The sequence below is a fragment of the Ochotona curzoniae genome, unplaced genomic scaffold (genome assembly GCF_017591425.1).
Source record: "Ochotona curzoniae isolate NIBS_2020 unplaced genomic scaffold, NIBS_Ocur_1.0 contig_2210, whole genome shotgun sequence".
Classification (NCBI taxonomy): Eukaryota; Metazoa; Chordata; class Mammalia; order Lagomorpha; family Ochotonidae; genus Ochotona; species Ochotona curzoniae.
The window spans coordinates 31,388,489-31,405,800 of NW_024465369.1; the positions used below are offsets into that span (position 1 = coordinate 31,388,489).

Consider the following 17,312-nt stretch of genomic DNA (forward strand, 5'->3'; position numbering starts at 1 on the left):
GCTCCCAAACCTGGAAAAGCGACTGATAGCGCCGAGCTGGTCGGACTCCAGCCACCCAGCCAGCAGCCAGCGAGCGGAATGTTTCCCACGCCGTGTGGTTGCTTCGCAACGCCACCGGAAGTGACGCCGCCATCGCCGAGGAACCGGGAACGCGCCGCGGTCAGCCGCGGGTCTGAGGAACTGCGGCTGCGCCTGCGCGGGAAGCAGGGGTCCGGGTGTGCTTGGACCGGCCCTTGCTGGGCAGTTGTGGGGCGCTGTGGGGAACCCAGCTGGAGAACCCCTCGCACAGGGCGGGCGACTGCCGCCGCCGGGCCTCGGCCGTGAGGTGCAGCCTCTCCAGTGAGCACCTCGCCGGGTTGATCCCCGAGTAAATACCGACTCCAGTCCCCGGGGTGGACCCTGCAGGTGTGTGAGCGCTCGAGGCCTAGCCAGGGTGTGTGTGCGCGCAGGTTTCTTCGCAGGTGGAATATAAGGGCAGACCTCCTCCTTCGGCTGGGGAAACCTAGGGGCTGGAAGACAGAGCTTCGTTTTTGAAAGTTCTTGTTCCTGTGATGTGCTCAGGACTAGATGAAGATTTTTTTTAAGTAGTGCTGAAAGTTGGCTATTGTTCCGAGAGTATTCATATTAGAGCCTTTAAATAGTTTCTGTTTCGTGGTGAACAAACCAGTGAATGGAATGTGACGGATGTTTGACACAGAAATACTGATTGTGGACATGCGCTTGGCTTCAAAACATCTTTTTCTAACGTGTTGATGTGCGAATGATTTCCTTCCGGTTTCGTTGGGTCTAACCTGTAGAATTCAGGCACAAGCTGAGGTTTCAAAACAGAGGCAGCGAAGAATTGTATGGAGCTTTCTAATATCAAGTTGTGCTGTTTCTTTCCAGGTTTTCTGTCAGTTGTGCTGCCATAATGCTGGTAAGTATGAAAGGAATCATTAAGTATTTGTAGACAAAAATTTGTGTACATATAATCCTGGTGGGTTTTTCAGAAGCTAATTTATCAAGTGCCAGGAACTAAGAAGGGTCAGAAATGTGCAACCCACGTGGGCATGCATCCTTCTTTACTATGTAAGCATTATCAAAAATAAAATAAATCTATTGTTTAAAAAAAAAAGGTTAAAAGAAATGCACAACCCGTGTGAGCTGACACCTGGGCCTGCCGTGGTTTTATATGGGATGCTGATTTCCCAGGTCATAGGTGATAACAGTAACCAGTGTAGCAGTGGTTTAGCCTCAGCAGTTTTACTTGCAGGACATGCTGGACTACGGAGATGCATGGAGAATCATCTCCCAGTGAAGATTTTATGAGGTTTTAAGTAGCTAGGATATATTTTGAATTTCATAAGATGTGATGCCATTAATTTGCTAGTTTTGACAGGCGGCCAAATACTATTTCAAACTCCAGTCCCCGGCTCTGACCCATGAGTCTTCACACAGGTAACTGGAGATTTGGAGTTACTTGCTTGTTCTATGCCCTTCACTCTCTACCCTTGTAAATTTAAGAAGATGGCGTGTGCATGCTGATTTGCAACATTCAACAATATAGCCATGTGTCAAAATGCCACCTGATACCCCTGGCAGGTTTCTAATAAGAAGAAATAAATAATCAAATACTGTTATTAATTTTAGGAGGTAAGAACTTTCCTTTCCTTTGCTCCACACCGGAAGACCTTGTCCCCTACATACACAATGAGCATATATTTGAAAACAGCTGGTTGGTGTTTAAAACTGAGGATTGTCATGGCTGTTTAAACTCTATGCTGAAGTAAGGTTATTTGCCTTAGAAATACTAATTTGAGGAAGTATCTTTAATAAACACTAATAGAAAAAGATCTGATATTAAAAAAAAATTACTGTGTTAGATCAGCCATGGAACTAAGTTCCATTGCTGTATTTCAAGATCAATAATTTAGGAATTTTAGTGACTTTTTTTGTGCCTAATTCAATCTAGGTTCAAGGTAGCTTTAAATCAGCTTGAGTTACAGTTGAAAAAAAATTTTTTATTATAAATTCAAAAAGCTTAAAAGTGATGTTTAATTGAAAATGTGCTAAAATGCAATGGTCATTTGATCTTCAGTTATACTTTATTGCTGTGATATTGTGCCTATTGGAAAATGATTTCAATTTTATTTTCTGGGATCCAGTTAGACAAAACTGGATTAGACATTTAAAGCTGACAAGGTTGGGAAGTGTCAGAATATCACAATGTTACCCCCTTGAGCTGACTGAATTTAAAGAAACACGTTAATGAGTTAAGAGCTCTTTTCTGTCTCCACTTAGTGCCTGCTGTGCTAAACTGGAAAATACACGGGGTTAAATGCTGTTTCATCTTTAGTTGATCTCCTGTTTTGTTTTGTTTTGTTTTTATGTAGTGAGACGTAGAGAAAGAGAACTCCTTTCTCGGGGTTCACTCCCCAAATGCCCACAGTGGCCCTAGCCAAGAACTCAATCTGGTCTCCCGCCTGGGTGCCAGGAACTAAACTACTTGAGCTATCACCACTGCCTCCCAGGCAGAGGAGGAGAAAGTGAGAGATCCATCTTCCATCTTCTGGCTCACTCCACAAATGGCCACATAGGATGTTGTCATTGCAGGCCGTAGCTTTACTTGTTGTACCATGATGATGGCCCCTTTTCTGTTTTTTTAAGGTTTGTTTATTTGTTTAAATGGTATAGTTACAGAGCAAGAAGAGAAACACAGAGAGAAACGTCTTCCATCCGCTTGTTCATTCTTCGAGTGCCTTTATCAGCTGGGACAGGGCCAGGCTGAAGCCAAGAGCCTGAAGATTCATAGGTGGGTGGCAGAGGCCCAAAAATGGGCTATCTTCCTCTGCTTTCCCAGGCACATTAGAGCAAGCTACCTCAGAAGTAGAGCAGCTGGGGACTGAACCAGCCCTCATATAGGATGTCACTTAGCCGACCATGGCTTAAAGTCCTGAGCTGCAGCACCTGCCCAGTCACTTAATTGTAATATGGGCAACCAGAAACCTATTTCAAGTTAAACTCACTCTCTCTCTTTTTTTGAAGATTTATTTTATTTTTATTGAAAAGTCTTCCATCTGTTGAATCACTGTGCCAGGCCTAAACTCTCTCCCTCTTTTTTTTTAAAGATTTATTTATTTTTTTGGAAAGGCAAATATACAGAGAGGAGGAGAGACAGAGAGGAAGATCTTCCATCTGATGATTCACTCCCCAAGTAACCACAATGACCAGTACTGTGCCAGTCCAAAGCCAGGAGCCAGGAGCTCTTTCTGGGTCTCCCAAGCGGATGCAGGGTCCCAAGGATTTGGGGCCGTCCTCGACTGCTTTCCCAGGCCACAAGCAAGGAGCTGGATGGGAAGTGGGGCTGCCAGGATTAGAACCGGCACCTACGTGGGATTTTGGCGCATTCAAAGCAAGGAATTTAGCTGTTAGGCCATCGTGCCAGGCCGCTAAACTCTCTGTTTAAGAAATTATTCTGAGGCTGTGCGGTAGCCTGGTGGGTAAAGTCCTTGCCTCCCATACACCAGGATCTCATATGACAGCTCCACGTGGATATGATCAACGTATACAGTAAGAATTATTAACTTGTATTTTTCTTAGAAATTTGTAAGAACTCATTAGTTTATTTTTACCTCTGGAGATACCTCAGTAGTTTCAATATGAAAATTCAAAGAATCATCCCCAGAGAAATACAGAGATACTTAGTGTTGTTTTTAGATGTTGTGTCTTCCATTCAGTTAAAGCACTCAAATGTGAACTTTTTATCTTAGGAAAGGGTGCTTACATGGTGGTTTTAACATGCTTGATCACTTATTTATGATCCTTGGCTTAGCAGGTTAACAGTTAATTTATCAAATAAGTGCAATAACTAGATATAGAAATACATGTGCTTTCAGAATAATCTTTATTCTCTTTCAGGCAATCCAGTCTCCTCCTGGAACCATGAAAATCTTGCTGGTTTTTGATTTTGACAATACAATCATAGATGACAATAGTGACACCTGGATTGTGCAGTGTGCCCCAGACAGAAAGCTCCCTGTTGAACTACGAGAGTCATACCAAAAAGGATTTTGGACGGAATTTATGGGCAGAGTCTTTAAATATTTGGGAGATGAAGGTGTAGGGGAAGAGGAAATGAAAAGAGCAGTTACTTCCATACCTTTCACTCCAGGGATGGTAGAACTTTTCTCCTTCATAAGAAAGAATAAGGATAAATTTGATTGTATCATTATTTCAGATTCAAATTCCATCTTCATAGATTGGGTTTTAGAAGCTGCCCGTTTTCACGATGTGTTTGATAGAGTGTTTACAAATCCAGCAGGTTTCGATAACAATGGTTATCTCACTGTGAAAAATTACCATACTCATACTTGCAATAGGTGCCCAAGGAATCTTTGCAAAAATGTCGTATTAGAGGAATTTATAGATAAACAGTTGAAACAGGCAGTGAATTATACCCAAATTGTTTATATAGGTGATGGTGGAAATGATGTTTGTCCAGTATCCTTTTTAAAGAAGAAAGATGTTGCCATGCCACGGAAAGGATACACTTTACAGAAAACTCTTTCCAAAATGTCTGGAAATCTTGAACCTATGGAATCCTCTGTTTTGGTTTGGTCTTCAGGTGTTGAAATCATTTCTCATTTGCAGTGTCTAATAAAGGAGTGTATCCACTAAGATTAGATTCAGCATCATAAAATCTAAAATCTCCAACAGCTAATGACTTAGGGAAGTATTTTTTTTCTCACTGAAAGTAATTCCAGAGGTAAGTATCTTGAGGCCTTTTTCTTGCTCTAACTGCCGTAGCATTTGGCTTCCAACTTAAAATCCAAGGTTTCTGTTCAAGCTACAGCCCTCACAAAGACATTCTTGCCAGCAAGAAGCACAGTGAGAAGGTCCCAGCTCCTTGTTTTAGGACATTTCCTGGAAGGGGAAACCAATGCTGCTGCTTAAATGCCATTGGCTAATACTTGGTCATAAGGCCCCAGCTACCTGCAAGGAAGCAAGGGATAGAGAGCTCTCATTCAACTGGTTACATGCCCAGGAAAAATTGGGAAGAATACAGACTAAGGTAGGTGCATGCCATTAGTGGTCTCTGCTAAAGGTGCTTGATAGATTATATTTTGTTCACTTATGCCTGGAAAGAGTAGTCATACTATACTTTGTCAGATATTTATTTTCAAAAATGTGTCCAGTGGTTAAACATCTTAACTATTTTAAAATAAGCCTGATGTTTTATTCACATAAGAGAAAAAGGCTTCCAAATGTGTGTAGTGTCCTCCTAAAGATATAGGGATACAATATGTATTGTTCAAAGCTATCTATTTCTTTCTAACATGGATTACATATTAGAGTTCTTCAAATATTTTATAACATAATAGGCAGTAACTACAGTGCTGGTTTAATCAGCTGTCTTTGGCATTGCAATCTTGAGCGATGTTATAAATAAGTTGTAGAAATACTAACATTTTAGAAACCTTCATAGTAGAAATGTTGGCAAAATACAAGTTACCTGAAAAACAGTAGTCTGTTTTTTAAAATAAGATTTATTTATTTGAAAGACAAAGAAAATCTGCTATTTTATACCCCAAGATCCAGTCCTGACTCAGGAGCCCAGAACTCCATCCAGGTCTCCCATGAAAATTTTAACAAAGTGTTGAAAATCACATGAAAACCAAAGTGGAAACACAACTGAAAGTGACCTTGGCAGAAATAGCATTTTTAGTGGATAAACAGAAAAACACAGATAGCTGAGGAAAAATTAGCCAGTGAGCACAAATTAGAATATCCAAAGAGTAACAAAATAATGGAAGTACAGAAGATGAAATAATAACATCTAATTTGATAACTTGGTATTCCGGGAGAGAAAAACAGTAATGAAGGAAAAGCAGTAATTAAAGAGACAATGAGGGGCCAGCCCCATGTAGCAGATACAGCTACAGCCTGCAATGCCAGCCTCTCATATGGGCATTGGTTCATGTCTTGGCTGCTCTGCTTTTCATCCAGCTCCCTGGTAATGGCCTGGAGCAGCAGAAGATAGGCCAAGCACACTGGGTCCCTGTCACCCATGTGGGCAACATGGATAAAGCTCCTGGTGCTTGGTTTTGCCCTGACCCAGTCCTGGCCACTGCGACCATCCATCTGGGGAGTGAACTGAAGGATGGAAGATGACACACTCTCTTTATCCTTCTCTCTCTAACTTCAATTTCTAAATAAATCTTTTTGAAAGATATTACAAAAAGAAATTCTGGCAACTGTATATCCTTAACATTAGCCTATAAAATCCCTAGGAACCTGAAGAGGACAAATAAAGAAAAACCTCTTGAAATTATTTACTGTGAAACTTCTGCTAAACAAAGGTAGAAAGAAGTATAAAGCCCGTTGGCACTGTGGGTGTTCTCCGGGACTAGCAGAAAGCCCAGAAGTCTCAGTACATCATGTTCCGTGGCAATGGCAAGAGCATGACAAACACTGTCAGCAAGTGAAGCTGGCCTCCCTTCAAGTGCCCTTCCAGATAGGAATACAGATAAAATTCCCTCATTTTTTAAAAAAAGAACCAAGTTAGTAGCATATTTTTCTTAAATGCTTAAGCAGTTTCAATAGTGAACACATTCCAATCGAGGTTTCTTTACTGAAAGGCTAGCACTCATTCCACTGTTTAAGTAGACACAGCACTATTCAGGTTGTATATTTTTTCTTTGCTAGACATCAGTAGTTTGCGACTATCATCTATTGCTGCATAATAAATTATCTTAAAATATAATAGCCTATTATAATATAAACAGGATAGCATCTATGGGTTAAAAATTCTGGAATTTTCTTTTTCTTTTTTTTTTTTAAGATTTATTTATTTTTATGGCAAAGCCAGATTTACAGAGAGGAGGAGAGACTGAGAGGAAGATCTTCCATCTGATGATTCACTCCCCAAGTGACCACAACAGCCAGAGCTGAGCCGAAGCCAGGAGCCAGGAGCTTCTTCCATGCCTCTCACATGGGTGCAGGGTCCCAAGGCTTTGGGCCATCCTCAACTGCTTTCCCAGGCCACAAGCAGGAAGCTGAATGGGAAGCGGGACCACGGGGATTAGAACCAGCACCCATATGGGGTCCCAGCGCGTTCAAGGTGAGGACATTAATTGCTAGGCCATGCCACCGGGCCCAAATTCTGTCATTTTCAGCAGGGTGGTTCTGGCTCAAGATCCAAACCAGGTGAAGGTGTCAGTTGAGGTGCAGTTATATGAAAGCTTGCCTGGAGTGGAAATGTCTGCTTTAGGATACCTCTCATACATCCTTTGAAGGAAACCTCAGATCTTCACTATCACCATGAAGGCTCAATTCATAGCTGACTAATGGTGAGATATTTGTTTTCTAATTGCATTGGCTTCTCCATAAAGCTTGAGCTCGCTGAAAAGCATGGTAGCTGAGTGATCGAAGAGAAAAGGCTAGGAGAACACTAAAAATGCCTTCTGTGGCCTATCAGAAGTCAAATAGCAACATTTCTGACATACTCTTTGTTAAAATTGTACACTAAATCTTACATTTTAAAAGGAAAATAATTCAAAAAATGTATAGATGGTCTTTAAAACCACCAGTGCCTCTAAACTTCATTCCTTTCATCTAAGTTGTATAATTTATGGGCATATAGTTTTAGTGATATTCCTTCTTAAGTTTTTAATTTTACAATGAATGCTTATTTACTCACTATGAGGATTCTGCCTTTAATATCTTATTCTTATCAGTCTTCATCCAGTCTTTCTGCCATACCTGGGACACACAAAAGCCATGGCTAGCGGACCTGCTTAGCAAGACTAAATCACAGAACCCACCAGTGAGTGTCAGGGCAGCGTGTGGACCATGTTAGGTTAGGACATGAGAGAGCTGGGTCTGGGGCCAGATTCTGTGGGGAATCCTGGGCTCGTCCATGTGGGAAGGGCAAAGGGTAATGATGGGCTGAGCTAGGCATGACTGTGCAACTCACCAACATGCATAGATACAGGGATTGGGAACAGGGCAGGCTGGTTCAGGCTGCAGTACCGGCAGTTGCACCCAAGAACTGGATATGGGGTGGACCAGGCTGCAACATCTACCAGTACACACAAAGACTGAGATTTGGGGCACAAATGGTGCTGGGTAAGGGCCTGGCACCTGCTGACAGAAATGAAATCTGGGTCTGGGAGTGGGCCTGGTGGGAGAACTTGGGGAACTTCCCAGTGGGCCATAGCTGCCACTGTTGAGCACATGAGTCAGGGCTGGGTGGTGATCAGGCTGGGCAGAGCTGCTTCACTTTTTGCCAGGTGTATAGGTTGACTCAGGGGGTGGACTGGGCAGGACCAGGCAAAACCATAGCACACTGGCATGCACAGGAGCCAGGATGGGGTATATGGGCCATGCTAGGGTATCACTGCTACCTGTATGTATAAATGCTAAAAACGGTCAGGCTCTGCAGGGTTAGGCTGTCGCATCCACCAGTGAAAGTTAGGACTATGGGCATGCCAGGCTGCAGCATCTAATGATGAAGGCCAAACTGAATAATAGGTTATGCTGGGCTGTGTCAGAGCAGCCACCAACACGCTCAAGATCTGTGTCTTGGAGTGAGTCTGGTTGGAGAGCTAAAGGGATGCTTTGGCTAGGTTGTGGTTCCCACTGGTGAGTGCAAGAGCCAAAATGGGGTGAGGGCTAATGGGAGCTGCTCCAACTAGGCTGAAGTTCTCACTGGTGTATGTAAGGGCTGAGTATGTGGTGAGCAAGATTAGGCTGGGCCGCAGCATCCATTGTTTTGCATATGAGATGAGGCTGGGAACAGAACTGACCAGGTGACTACAACCACCAGTGTGTGGACTTAACCAGACCCAGCTAGCACAAACAGGAGTCAGATTGGGCTCACCTCCGGCAAGGTTTCTTTGGGGATCCCTACGTCCCAGCTCGATCACTGGACTCAGAACTCAAACCACAGGGAAAATCATGGGATGTGTGGCCTAACTATAGAGTGCATGTTTCAGAACTGGATCTCCACAATTCCTGAGAACTTTGCAGTGGATGGCATGCCCAGATGTTTATGGGGATATGACAATCAGTTCATTGAGGCCCACGAAGATATCTGGTGTCATGGAGAGTTGAAAAAATTGGACAGCTCTCCTATTCAAGTTTTGACAGTATTTGGCAAATCAAAACTCTAGGTGAGAGCCTGGTATGGTAGCCTAGAGGCTAAAGTTCTCACCTTGCATGTCCCAGGATCCCATATGGGCAATGGTTCTAATCCCAGGAGCCTTGCTTCCCTTCCAGCTCCCTGCTTGTGGCCTGGGAAAGCAGTCAATGACAGCCCAAGGCCTTGGGACCCTGAAGAAAAATATAAAATAACTCTAGGTGGACTATGTTAGTCAATGGACCTTGGAAGAAATTCCTCAACCTTGGAGCAATGTAATCAATGACATCTCAGGACTATCAAAATCACTTTAACAATATCCTTAAAACAGGCTCCACACTGGGGACTCTGGGATGACATCAGGTGGCTGTCCCCCATTCTTTGGAATTATTGCTGTTTGGCTGCTAAGAGCGGCCCTCTCCCCTTACCCTCTTCATTGTCTGCATAAAGAGGAAGAAAAAAAGGAGATAGAAGGTAGTTGTCTCATCCACTTTTCCCCATTCCTTGACCTCCTCACCCTAATTGGTGATTTAGATGGGCATGCATCCTTCTTAACTATGTATACATCACCAAAAATAAAATGATTTTATTATTTTTGGGCCCAGTGTGGCAGCCTAATGGCTAAAGTCCTCACCTTGCATGCGCAAAACCCCATGTGGGTGCCGGTTCTAATTCCGGCAGCCCTGCTTCCCATCCAGCTTTCGGCTTGTGGCCTGGGAAAACAGTCAAGGATGGCCCAAAGCCTTGGGATCCTGCACCTGCATGGGAGACCTGGAAAAAGCTCCTGGCTCCTGGCTTTGGGTCAGCTCAGCTCCATTGCGGTCACATGGGGAGTGAATCAGTGGACGGAAAATCTTCCTCTCTGTTTCTCCTCCTCTCTGTATATCTGACTTTCCAATAAAACAAATAAACAAACAAAAATCTTAAAAGAAAAAGAATTATAAAACTCTTGAAAAAAAAAGTAAAAATAAATATTTTTAAATGAATTTATTATTTTAAAAAAATGTGAGTTGAGCAGACTGTCAGGGTTCCATAATAAATCTGAATAGAGAAATCTGTACAGCATAGGAGTTACCCAAGGATAGTTATAGGCGACCCACCCTTGCCTACATGTACATGCCCTGCATAATCCTTCATACTGTGAATTTGATCTGTGTTATGGTACAGTGGACCTAAAAATAGAGGGGTTATTCAGTGGAGCCTGACCTAATCACAGGGGAGACCTTTAAGAGCAGAACTTTCCTGGCCACTTACAGAAGAGGAAGTCAAAGATTTGAAACCTAGAAGGATTCAGCGTGTCATTGCTGGCTTACAGATGCAGTAAGGAAAGTGGGAAACTTCGGGAGTGGAGACCAGCCCCTGGCTGACAACCAACAGAGAAAGAGGACGCTTCTCCTTCAACTGGCTGTAAGAAAAATTCTGCCAACAACCAAGTGACTTTCAAAAAAAGCACCCTGCTTAAGAGGTCAAAAACAGCCCAGATTGACACTTGGGATTTCAGATAGTCCCCACTCACCCAAACTTAAAACTAATGGACACTATGAGATAATAAATTTCTGGTCTTTGTTTTGTTTTGCTTTTTTTGTTTGTTTGTTTGTTTTTGTTTTTTACGGAGCGGAGGAGAGGCAGAGAGGAATATCTTCCGTCTGATGATTCATTGCCAAGTGGCCACAAGGGCCAGAGCTGAGCTGATCCAAAGCCAGGAGCTCTTCCAGGTCTCCCACGTGGGTGCAGAGTTCCAAGGCTTTGGGCCGTCCTCGACTGCTTTTCCAAGCTACAAGCAGGGAGTTGGATGGGAAGCAGGAAACGAACCGGCCCCCATATGGGATCTGACCACACGCAAGGCAAAAAATTTAGCCACTAGGCTATCGTGCCAGGCCCAATTTCTGTTGTTTTAAGCTTCCTAACTTAGGTAATATGTTACATGGCAATAACAAACCAAAACAGCAGCTGATACCACTTGATTAATAGCATATTTTCTTTTTAATAATTGTTTACATAGTTGAGAGGGATGCATTCTCAAGTGCTCCTGCAATTGAGAGGACCAGGAATAGAGGAAGGTGTGTGGGACAAGTATTTCAGGTTTCTTTTATTGGTCTGCAGAAGAGGAAGAGGATGGGGCTACTCCTTGCTGTCAAACTGTATCAACACCTGAGGATGGGGATGGTCCATTGAGAGTTAGAGGCCCCAACGTGAGGAATAGTGCTCTAAGAGTATTACTGGAGTGGCTTTGATAGTTCTGAGAAGTCGTTGGTTTCATTGCTCCAAGGTTGAGAAAATTTTTCCAAGGTCTATTGCTTGACAAAGTACAGTTTAGTGTATCCACAGACTCTCAGGAACATGCTGCAAAGCTTGGCCAGCAGAGCTGTCCAGCTTGTTCTGCTTTCTGTCCTCCAACGAGGCAGTACATGTCCTCTACTGGCCTGGATGAGCTGACTGTCATGTTCCCCACCATACTGCCCCATGCTGCCCACCATACCAGCAGCAGCAACTGAGGAGGCCTAGTCCTGACACACGCACCCCATGGTTAGACAACATGTATTGTAAGTTTGCTGGTGGCCAGGCTGACCTAATTAATAGTTTGGAGTCCGGAGCTTCCTCCAGGTCTCCCATGTGAGTATAGGGACCCAAGGATTTGAACCATCCTCTGCCTTCCCAGCTCACAAGAAGGAAGCTCAATGGAAAATAGTGCAGCTGAATTATGAACTGGCAGCACCCATGTGAGATGCCAGTGCCACAGGCAGAAACTCAAACTACTGTATTATTACACCAGCCCAAAAGACCTGAATTCTATTCCCAGATCTAACTGCTAACTAGTTGTGTGGCTCTAGATGTGATTTCACTTCCCTGGAATTCATTTTATTTCCTGCAGAATGGTTAAATTCATTGATTACTTCTGCATATTAATTTATTTTTCATGTCTAAAATTCTGTAATATAATAAATTTCAGTGGTTCTCTGGATCTGACTAGAGGAGCTTTTAAAAAGTTCCATTTGAGTGGATGGCAGAGTGGCTTTGCATGCTAATGCTCCACCTTCAGGGCCGGCATCCCATGTGAACACTGGCTCATGTCCCAGCTGCCAGCCTGTGAAGACAGTGGAGAGTGACTCAGGTCCTTGGGCCACTCCCATGGAAGAGACCTGGAAGAGGCCTGAGGGTGCTGGCTCCTGGGTTCACACCAGCTCAGCTCCTGTCACAGCTGTTTGGGGAGCAAGCCAGCGGATGGAAGATCATTCTCTCTGTCTCCCTGTCTCTCTGTAAATCTCCCTTTCAAATAAAAACAAAACAGATTAAAAAAAAAAACACAGATCTTTTAAAAAAATTACCATTTGAATAAAGCTATATTAACATTTATAATTTCTTTAAGAGATTTTCCTTTTGTAATAATTTAAAACTGCTTGTAATTTATAGCATATTCAGGGCTTACAAGTTTGAAGTATTTGTGCTATTTAGTTTGCAATAAATAATCTATTTCTTTAGCAGCCCTCTGGTATCTGTTTTTGTTTTTATAGCTTTCCTCTGTCCTGTTCATTAGCCCTCTCCAGGTCTTCCGGGCTGTCCCTGAACACGAGCACTACATTCAGAGATCAAGTTGCAGATTATCCATCTCGTTCCACTCTTAAAAGCACTGACATTCTTCTCTTTCTTTCTACCTCAATGTATTAGAATAGTATTTCTCTGAGGATCATATTAAAATGTCAATTCTATTTCAATAAGCCTGGGGTGCTCTTGAGATTCTGCTTTTGTTACAATCACAGATAATCTTGGTACTGCTGGTCCCCAGACCACACTCTCAGGAACATAATATATTCCATTGAAATGTTCTTTGTTAAAAAGAATGGTTTTAAAGACCTCTTTCCCACAAGCTAAGCAATAGCAGTTCAGAGCATTTTTGTGGTCAGATGGTATACTTTTTTTTCCCCCAGACATGCCTACATTCTGCCTGGTTAGCACAACTTGAAACACTCATATGCCTAGTTATTGCGAATTCTGCCCCATAAAGACAATAGGAACCAGAAAGCAATCTTTGACTCGCCCATGTGTCGAGGTTGGGTGCCACAGAAATAATTCGAAAGTCAAATCAAGGGCCTGGCGGCATGGCCTAGTGGCTAAGGTCCTTGCCTTGGATGCACCAGAATCCCATATGGTCGCCGGTTCTAATCCCGGCAGCTCCACTTCCTCTCTATCTCTCCTCCTCTCTGTATATCTGACTTTGTAATAAAAATAAAATAAATCTTTAAAAAAAAGTCAAATCGGGCCGGGCGCGGTGGCGCAAGTGGTTAAGGTCCTCGCCTTGCATGCCCGGGATCCCATATGGGCGCCAGTTCTAATCCTGGCAGCCCCGCTTCCCTTCCAGCTCCCTGCCTGTGGCCTGGGAAAGCAGTCGAGGACGGCCCAAAGCTTTGGGACCCTGCACCTGCGTGGGAGACCCGGAAGAGGCTCCTGGCTTCGGACCGGCATAGTATCGGCCGTTGCACTCACTTGGGGAGTGAATCATCGGACGGAAAATCTTCCTCTCTGTCTCTCCTCTCTGTATATCCGCCTTTCCAATAAAAAATAAAATAAATCTTTAAAAAAAAAAAAGTCAAATCAACCCTTACAGTATGTTCAAACTCCCCCTCTAAACAGGCAAACATGAAGAGATCTAAGATTACTTGTCACGCAGTTACCTACCCAGCTCCTGTGCCCTTAGTCACCAAAGAAGAATTACTAGCGACAGACACTGCTGAAGTTGGAGCTGCTATGGAAAAGTGGCAATACAGGCATTTCCAACATTGGCACTATAGATAGTTGGGACCCAGATAATCTCCTGTGGGGCAGGGTGGGGCAGTGTTGAGGAAGAGCTTTCTGCACTGTCAGATATTTAGCAGTATCTCTGACCTCAGTAGATGTCAGTAGCAGCCACTCTCCCACCCAAGTTATGACAACCAGAAACACCTGCAGCCATTGCTAAATGCCTCCTCTGAAATAAAATTAGTTCTGTTTGAGAACCTTTTGCTTGAGGCATAAACATTCATATTTTTTGTCAATCAAGTCAAGACAGAAATCATACATTCTCTTGCTTCTCTTTTTTTTAAAAAAAAAATTCTTTTATTTTGATAATCTTTACATAGTTGATTAGGGCACAAAGCGTCAAGGGCTACAGGAAAGTGGATAAGACCATTGTTTCCACATTAATATGATTTTTTTTTTCTGTATCCGGGGTAAGGGGAGAGATAAAGGGAAAAGCCCCACCCAACCTCCCACCCATCCCAGGTCCCCGACATGGGGCATGCTCCGAAGGACCTGCAAATGCAACTTGGATAGTTCAGCAGTTCTGAATTGCTACCAATCTTGCCATTCCACGCACAATGAAATCTCTTCAGAATCCACTGGCTGACGAAGTGTCTTCATGGTTGGGTTCTGAGATCAGCAGTTCAGCTTGGAGGGATTGTCAAAGAAACTTCCTCTAAGGTGATCCCAGACCTGATTCTTGTGTGTAAATGCCAGTACAGGGGCCAACACAGTCCAGCACCCCAATCAGCTTATGCTAAGCAGGTTGCTGCATTTGCTGGGTCATTTATGTTTCCAGAACTGTCTTCCACACAAACCAACGGGTGTTGTAGTCAAGCCTGATTCTGCCCAGCACACACTTGGCCCTCTTGCAAACCAGTTGGAGCTGCAGCCTAGTCGGTGCGACTCCTAATAATCCAACCAGGCCTGCCCCCTACCCTGGTTCCCATGCTTGCCAGTATGCACCGCAGACTTGTCCAGTCCATCCCACATCCCATTCAGTTCTTATACATGTCAGTGGGCATTGAAACCTAGTTCAACACAACCAACCCTACTTTCCAGCCCACACACGTGCTGGCAGGTGCTATCCTGTCTAGCCACCCCCGCCCCAGTCCTGGTTTTTATGCTATGCAGTGGGAGTGGTTACCCAGGAGGGGGGTGCCCACTTTTTCCCTACTGGGCCACGCCCACTCCCAGATCGTGTTCTCCACAGGTGTTTTTGTGGTTAAACTTGACAGAATTAGGCCCTAGGTTCTGGCTTCTCTTAAAGAACATTTGTCCCTATATGTTCTTATCTTTATGTTCTTTATCTTCTTGTTTCAGCATAACAATCATCATCTGAACATTCAATAAAAAATTTTTAAATACTTAACTGTGTCACCTAATGTGTTAGATGAGTTCTAGACTTCTTCACTTACTTAAGTATATTTACAAATATTATGCACATATTTATTATGTCAGCTTTTAAGTATTTTTTTGTAATGAAACACAGAGTGTGGCTTTATTTTAGTTTTCTAAAAGTGCTATTTCTGAGCTTAGCACAGTAGCCTGGTGGCTAAAGTCCTCACTTTGCATGCGCCAGAAATCCCATATGGGTGCTGGTTTGTATGCTTGCTGTTTTGCTTCCCATCCAGCTCCCTGCTTGTTTCCTGGGAAAGCAGTTGAGGATGGCCCAAAGCTTTGGGACCCTGTACCTACCTGGGAGACCTGAAAGAAGCTCCTGGCTCCTGACTTTGGATCATCGTAGCTCCAGCCATTGCAGCCACTTAGGGAATGAACCAGTGGGTGGAAGATCTTTCTGTCTCCTTTCTGTAATCTGACTTTCCAATAAAAATAAATAAATCTTTCTTTAAAAGTGCTCTTTCTGATGTACCCACATACTAATCTACTTTTACAATATGTAGGTATTTTGGCATCTGGTTAAAAGTGTCTCTGAGGGATTTCCCTTTATGGTCCTATATGCTGCTCCTATCTGCTTCGAAGAACAGCTGGGGAATCAATAGGACAATCAAAGGCAGGCACCAGATGGGAAATAGTGGTAGTTCCATCAGTTCTGTGAGTGGCATGTTGAACTGATAGCAGTTTACCTGCTCAATATAAGATTGGTTTTTCAGAATATGGTACAAAGACTCTTATTGACTTAACAACACCACAGCCTGTCTTGAGGTAAGGCCAGTGATAGGGAATACATAATTGAAATAATAACGAGTTGACCAAACTCTTCATCTAATACCCTATTATTTGGAATACCTTGTTGGATTTTTCCTTTGGCTGGACAGTGTGGTAATTCTGTGGTAGACATAATATTAGATGGCTCTATAATGGCTTATGGAATAATATGTTCTGGGCCAAAAGCTAAATCTGTCTTGTTTGTTTGCACTGTATAAACTGATGGGTGTGTGATGATGGTTCATATGGAAACAAAATATTCACATGGCTTTTTCCCAACATAGAAATTCTTAGAAACTCATTGTTTATGGAGTATGTTGCTTAGCAAAAGTGTAGTTTCTCTTTTGTTTTCAAATGATAGATTTTCAGTGATAATCTAAACAGCCAGCAAAAAAATATTTACAATCAAACTAAGTACAAGCTGTTGCACACAGTTTTATAATCAGTGAAGAATAGAAATCTTAAACATTCACATTTTTTCTACCTACTCTAAGTCATACTTGGGATTGTGTTACATACCAAAATTGCAAGCATTTTTACAACTAGAGCCAATAAATGTTATTCTCAGTTCAATGTGAAAGTATGTTTTCTTTAAGGACTCTGTAATTGACAACATAACCATTTTTATAATCAAATTAAGGAAAATACCCTATTACACAATTTTTGGTGCTAAAAATCTTAATTCAGCATTTTTTTTAGGAAGTATCTACTAAATGCATAAGAGAAAAAGAGTGGGAGTATGTGTTGTATACCCAAAAAAGATGCCTTTCAAAGAACCTACAATTAAGCTGAAGATGCAGGATCTTCCTCTCTGTCTCTCCTCTCTGTATATCCACCTTCCCAATAAAAATAAAATAAATCTTAAAAAACAAAGTAAAGAAAAGAAAGTAGCTGGCTCAGAAGTAGAACAGGGGCTGGCCTGGTGGCAAAATAACTGAGTCCTTCGTCTATGTACAGCTGTATGGGCACCAGTTCATGCTTTGCTTCTGATCCAGCTCCTTGGATGTAACCTAGGAGAGCAGCAGAGAATGGTTCAAGTTGTTGGGTCCCTGCACCCAAGTGAGAGTTTCTGAGGAAGAAGCTCCCAACTCCTGGTTTCAAATTGACTCAGTTCTGACCTTTGTAGTTCTTTGGGGAGCGAACTAGTGCATGGAAGATCTCTCTGTCTCTTTTTCTTTCTCTGTAAATCCTGTTTTTCAAATTAAAAAATCTTTTTTTTTTTTGGAAGAAGGAAGAGGAAGAGAACAAAAAT

At 42.8% G+C, this 17,312-nt stretch overlaps 1 protein-coding gene across 4 annotated transcripts; it reads left to right on the plus strand.

The window, feature by feature from the left end:
* Positions 1-294: 294 nt before the first annotated feature.
* Positions 295-9,286, plus strand: PHOSPHO2 (phosphatase, orphan 2). Of its 4 annotated transcripts, XR_005883009.1 has the most exons (4): positions 295-405; positions 886-916; positions 3,898-5,050; positions 9,259-9,286. XR_005883009.1 is itself a non-coding variant. In XM_040971686.1 (3 exons), exons 2-3 carry the CDS (start codon positions 911-913, stop codon positions 4,654-4,656), a joined length of 765 nt encoding a protein of 254 aa, XP_040827620.1. In that variant the 5' UTR covers positions 295-405; positions 886-910; the 3' UTR covers positions 4,657-5,325. The 4 variants fall into 4 exon arrangements, 3 of the variants coding, with proteins under 3 accessions (XP_040827620.1, XP_040827621.1, XP_040827622.1); XM_040971686.1 differs by lacking the exon at positions 9,259-9,286 and having other exon boundaries at positions 3,898-5,325; XM_040971687.1 differs by lacking the exons at positions 295-405; positions 9,259-9,286 and having other exon boundaries at positions 450-916; positions 3,898-5,325.
* The last annotated feature ends 8,026 nt before the right edge of the window (positions 9,287-17,312 follow it).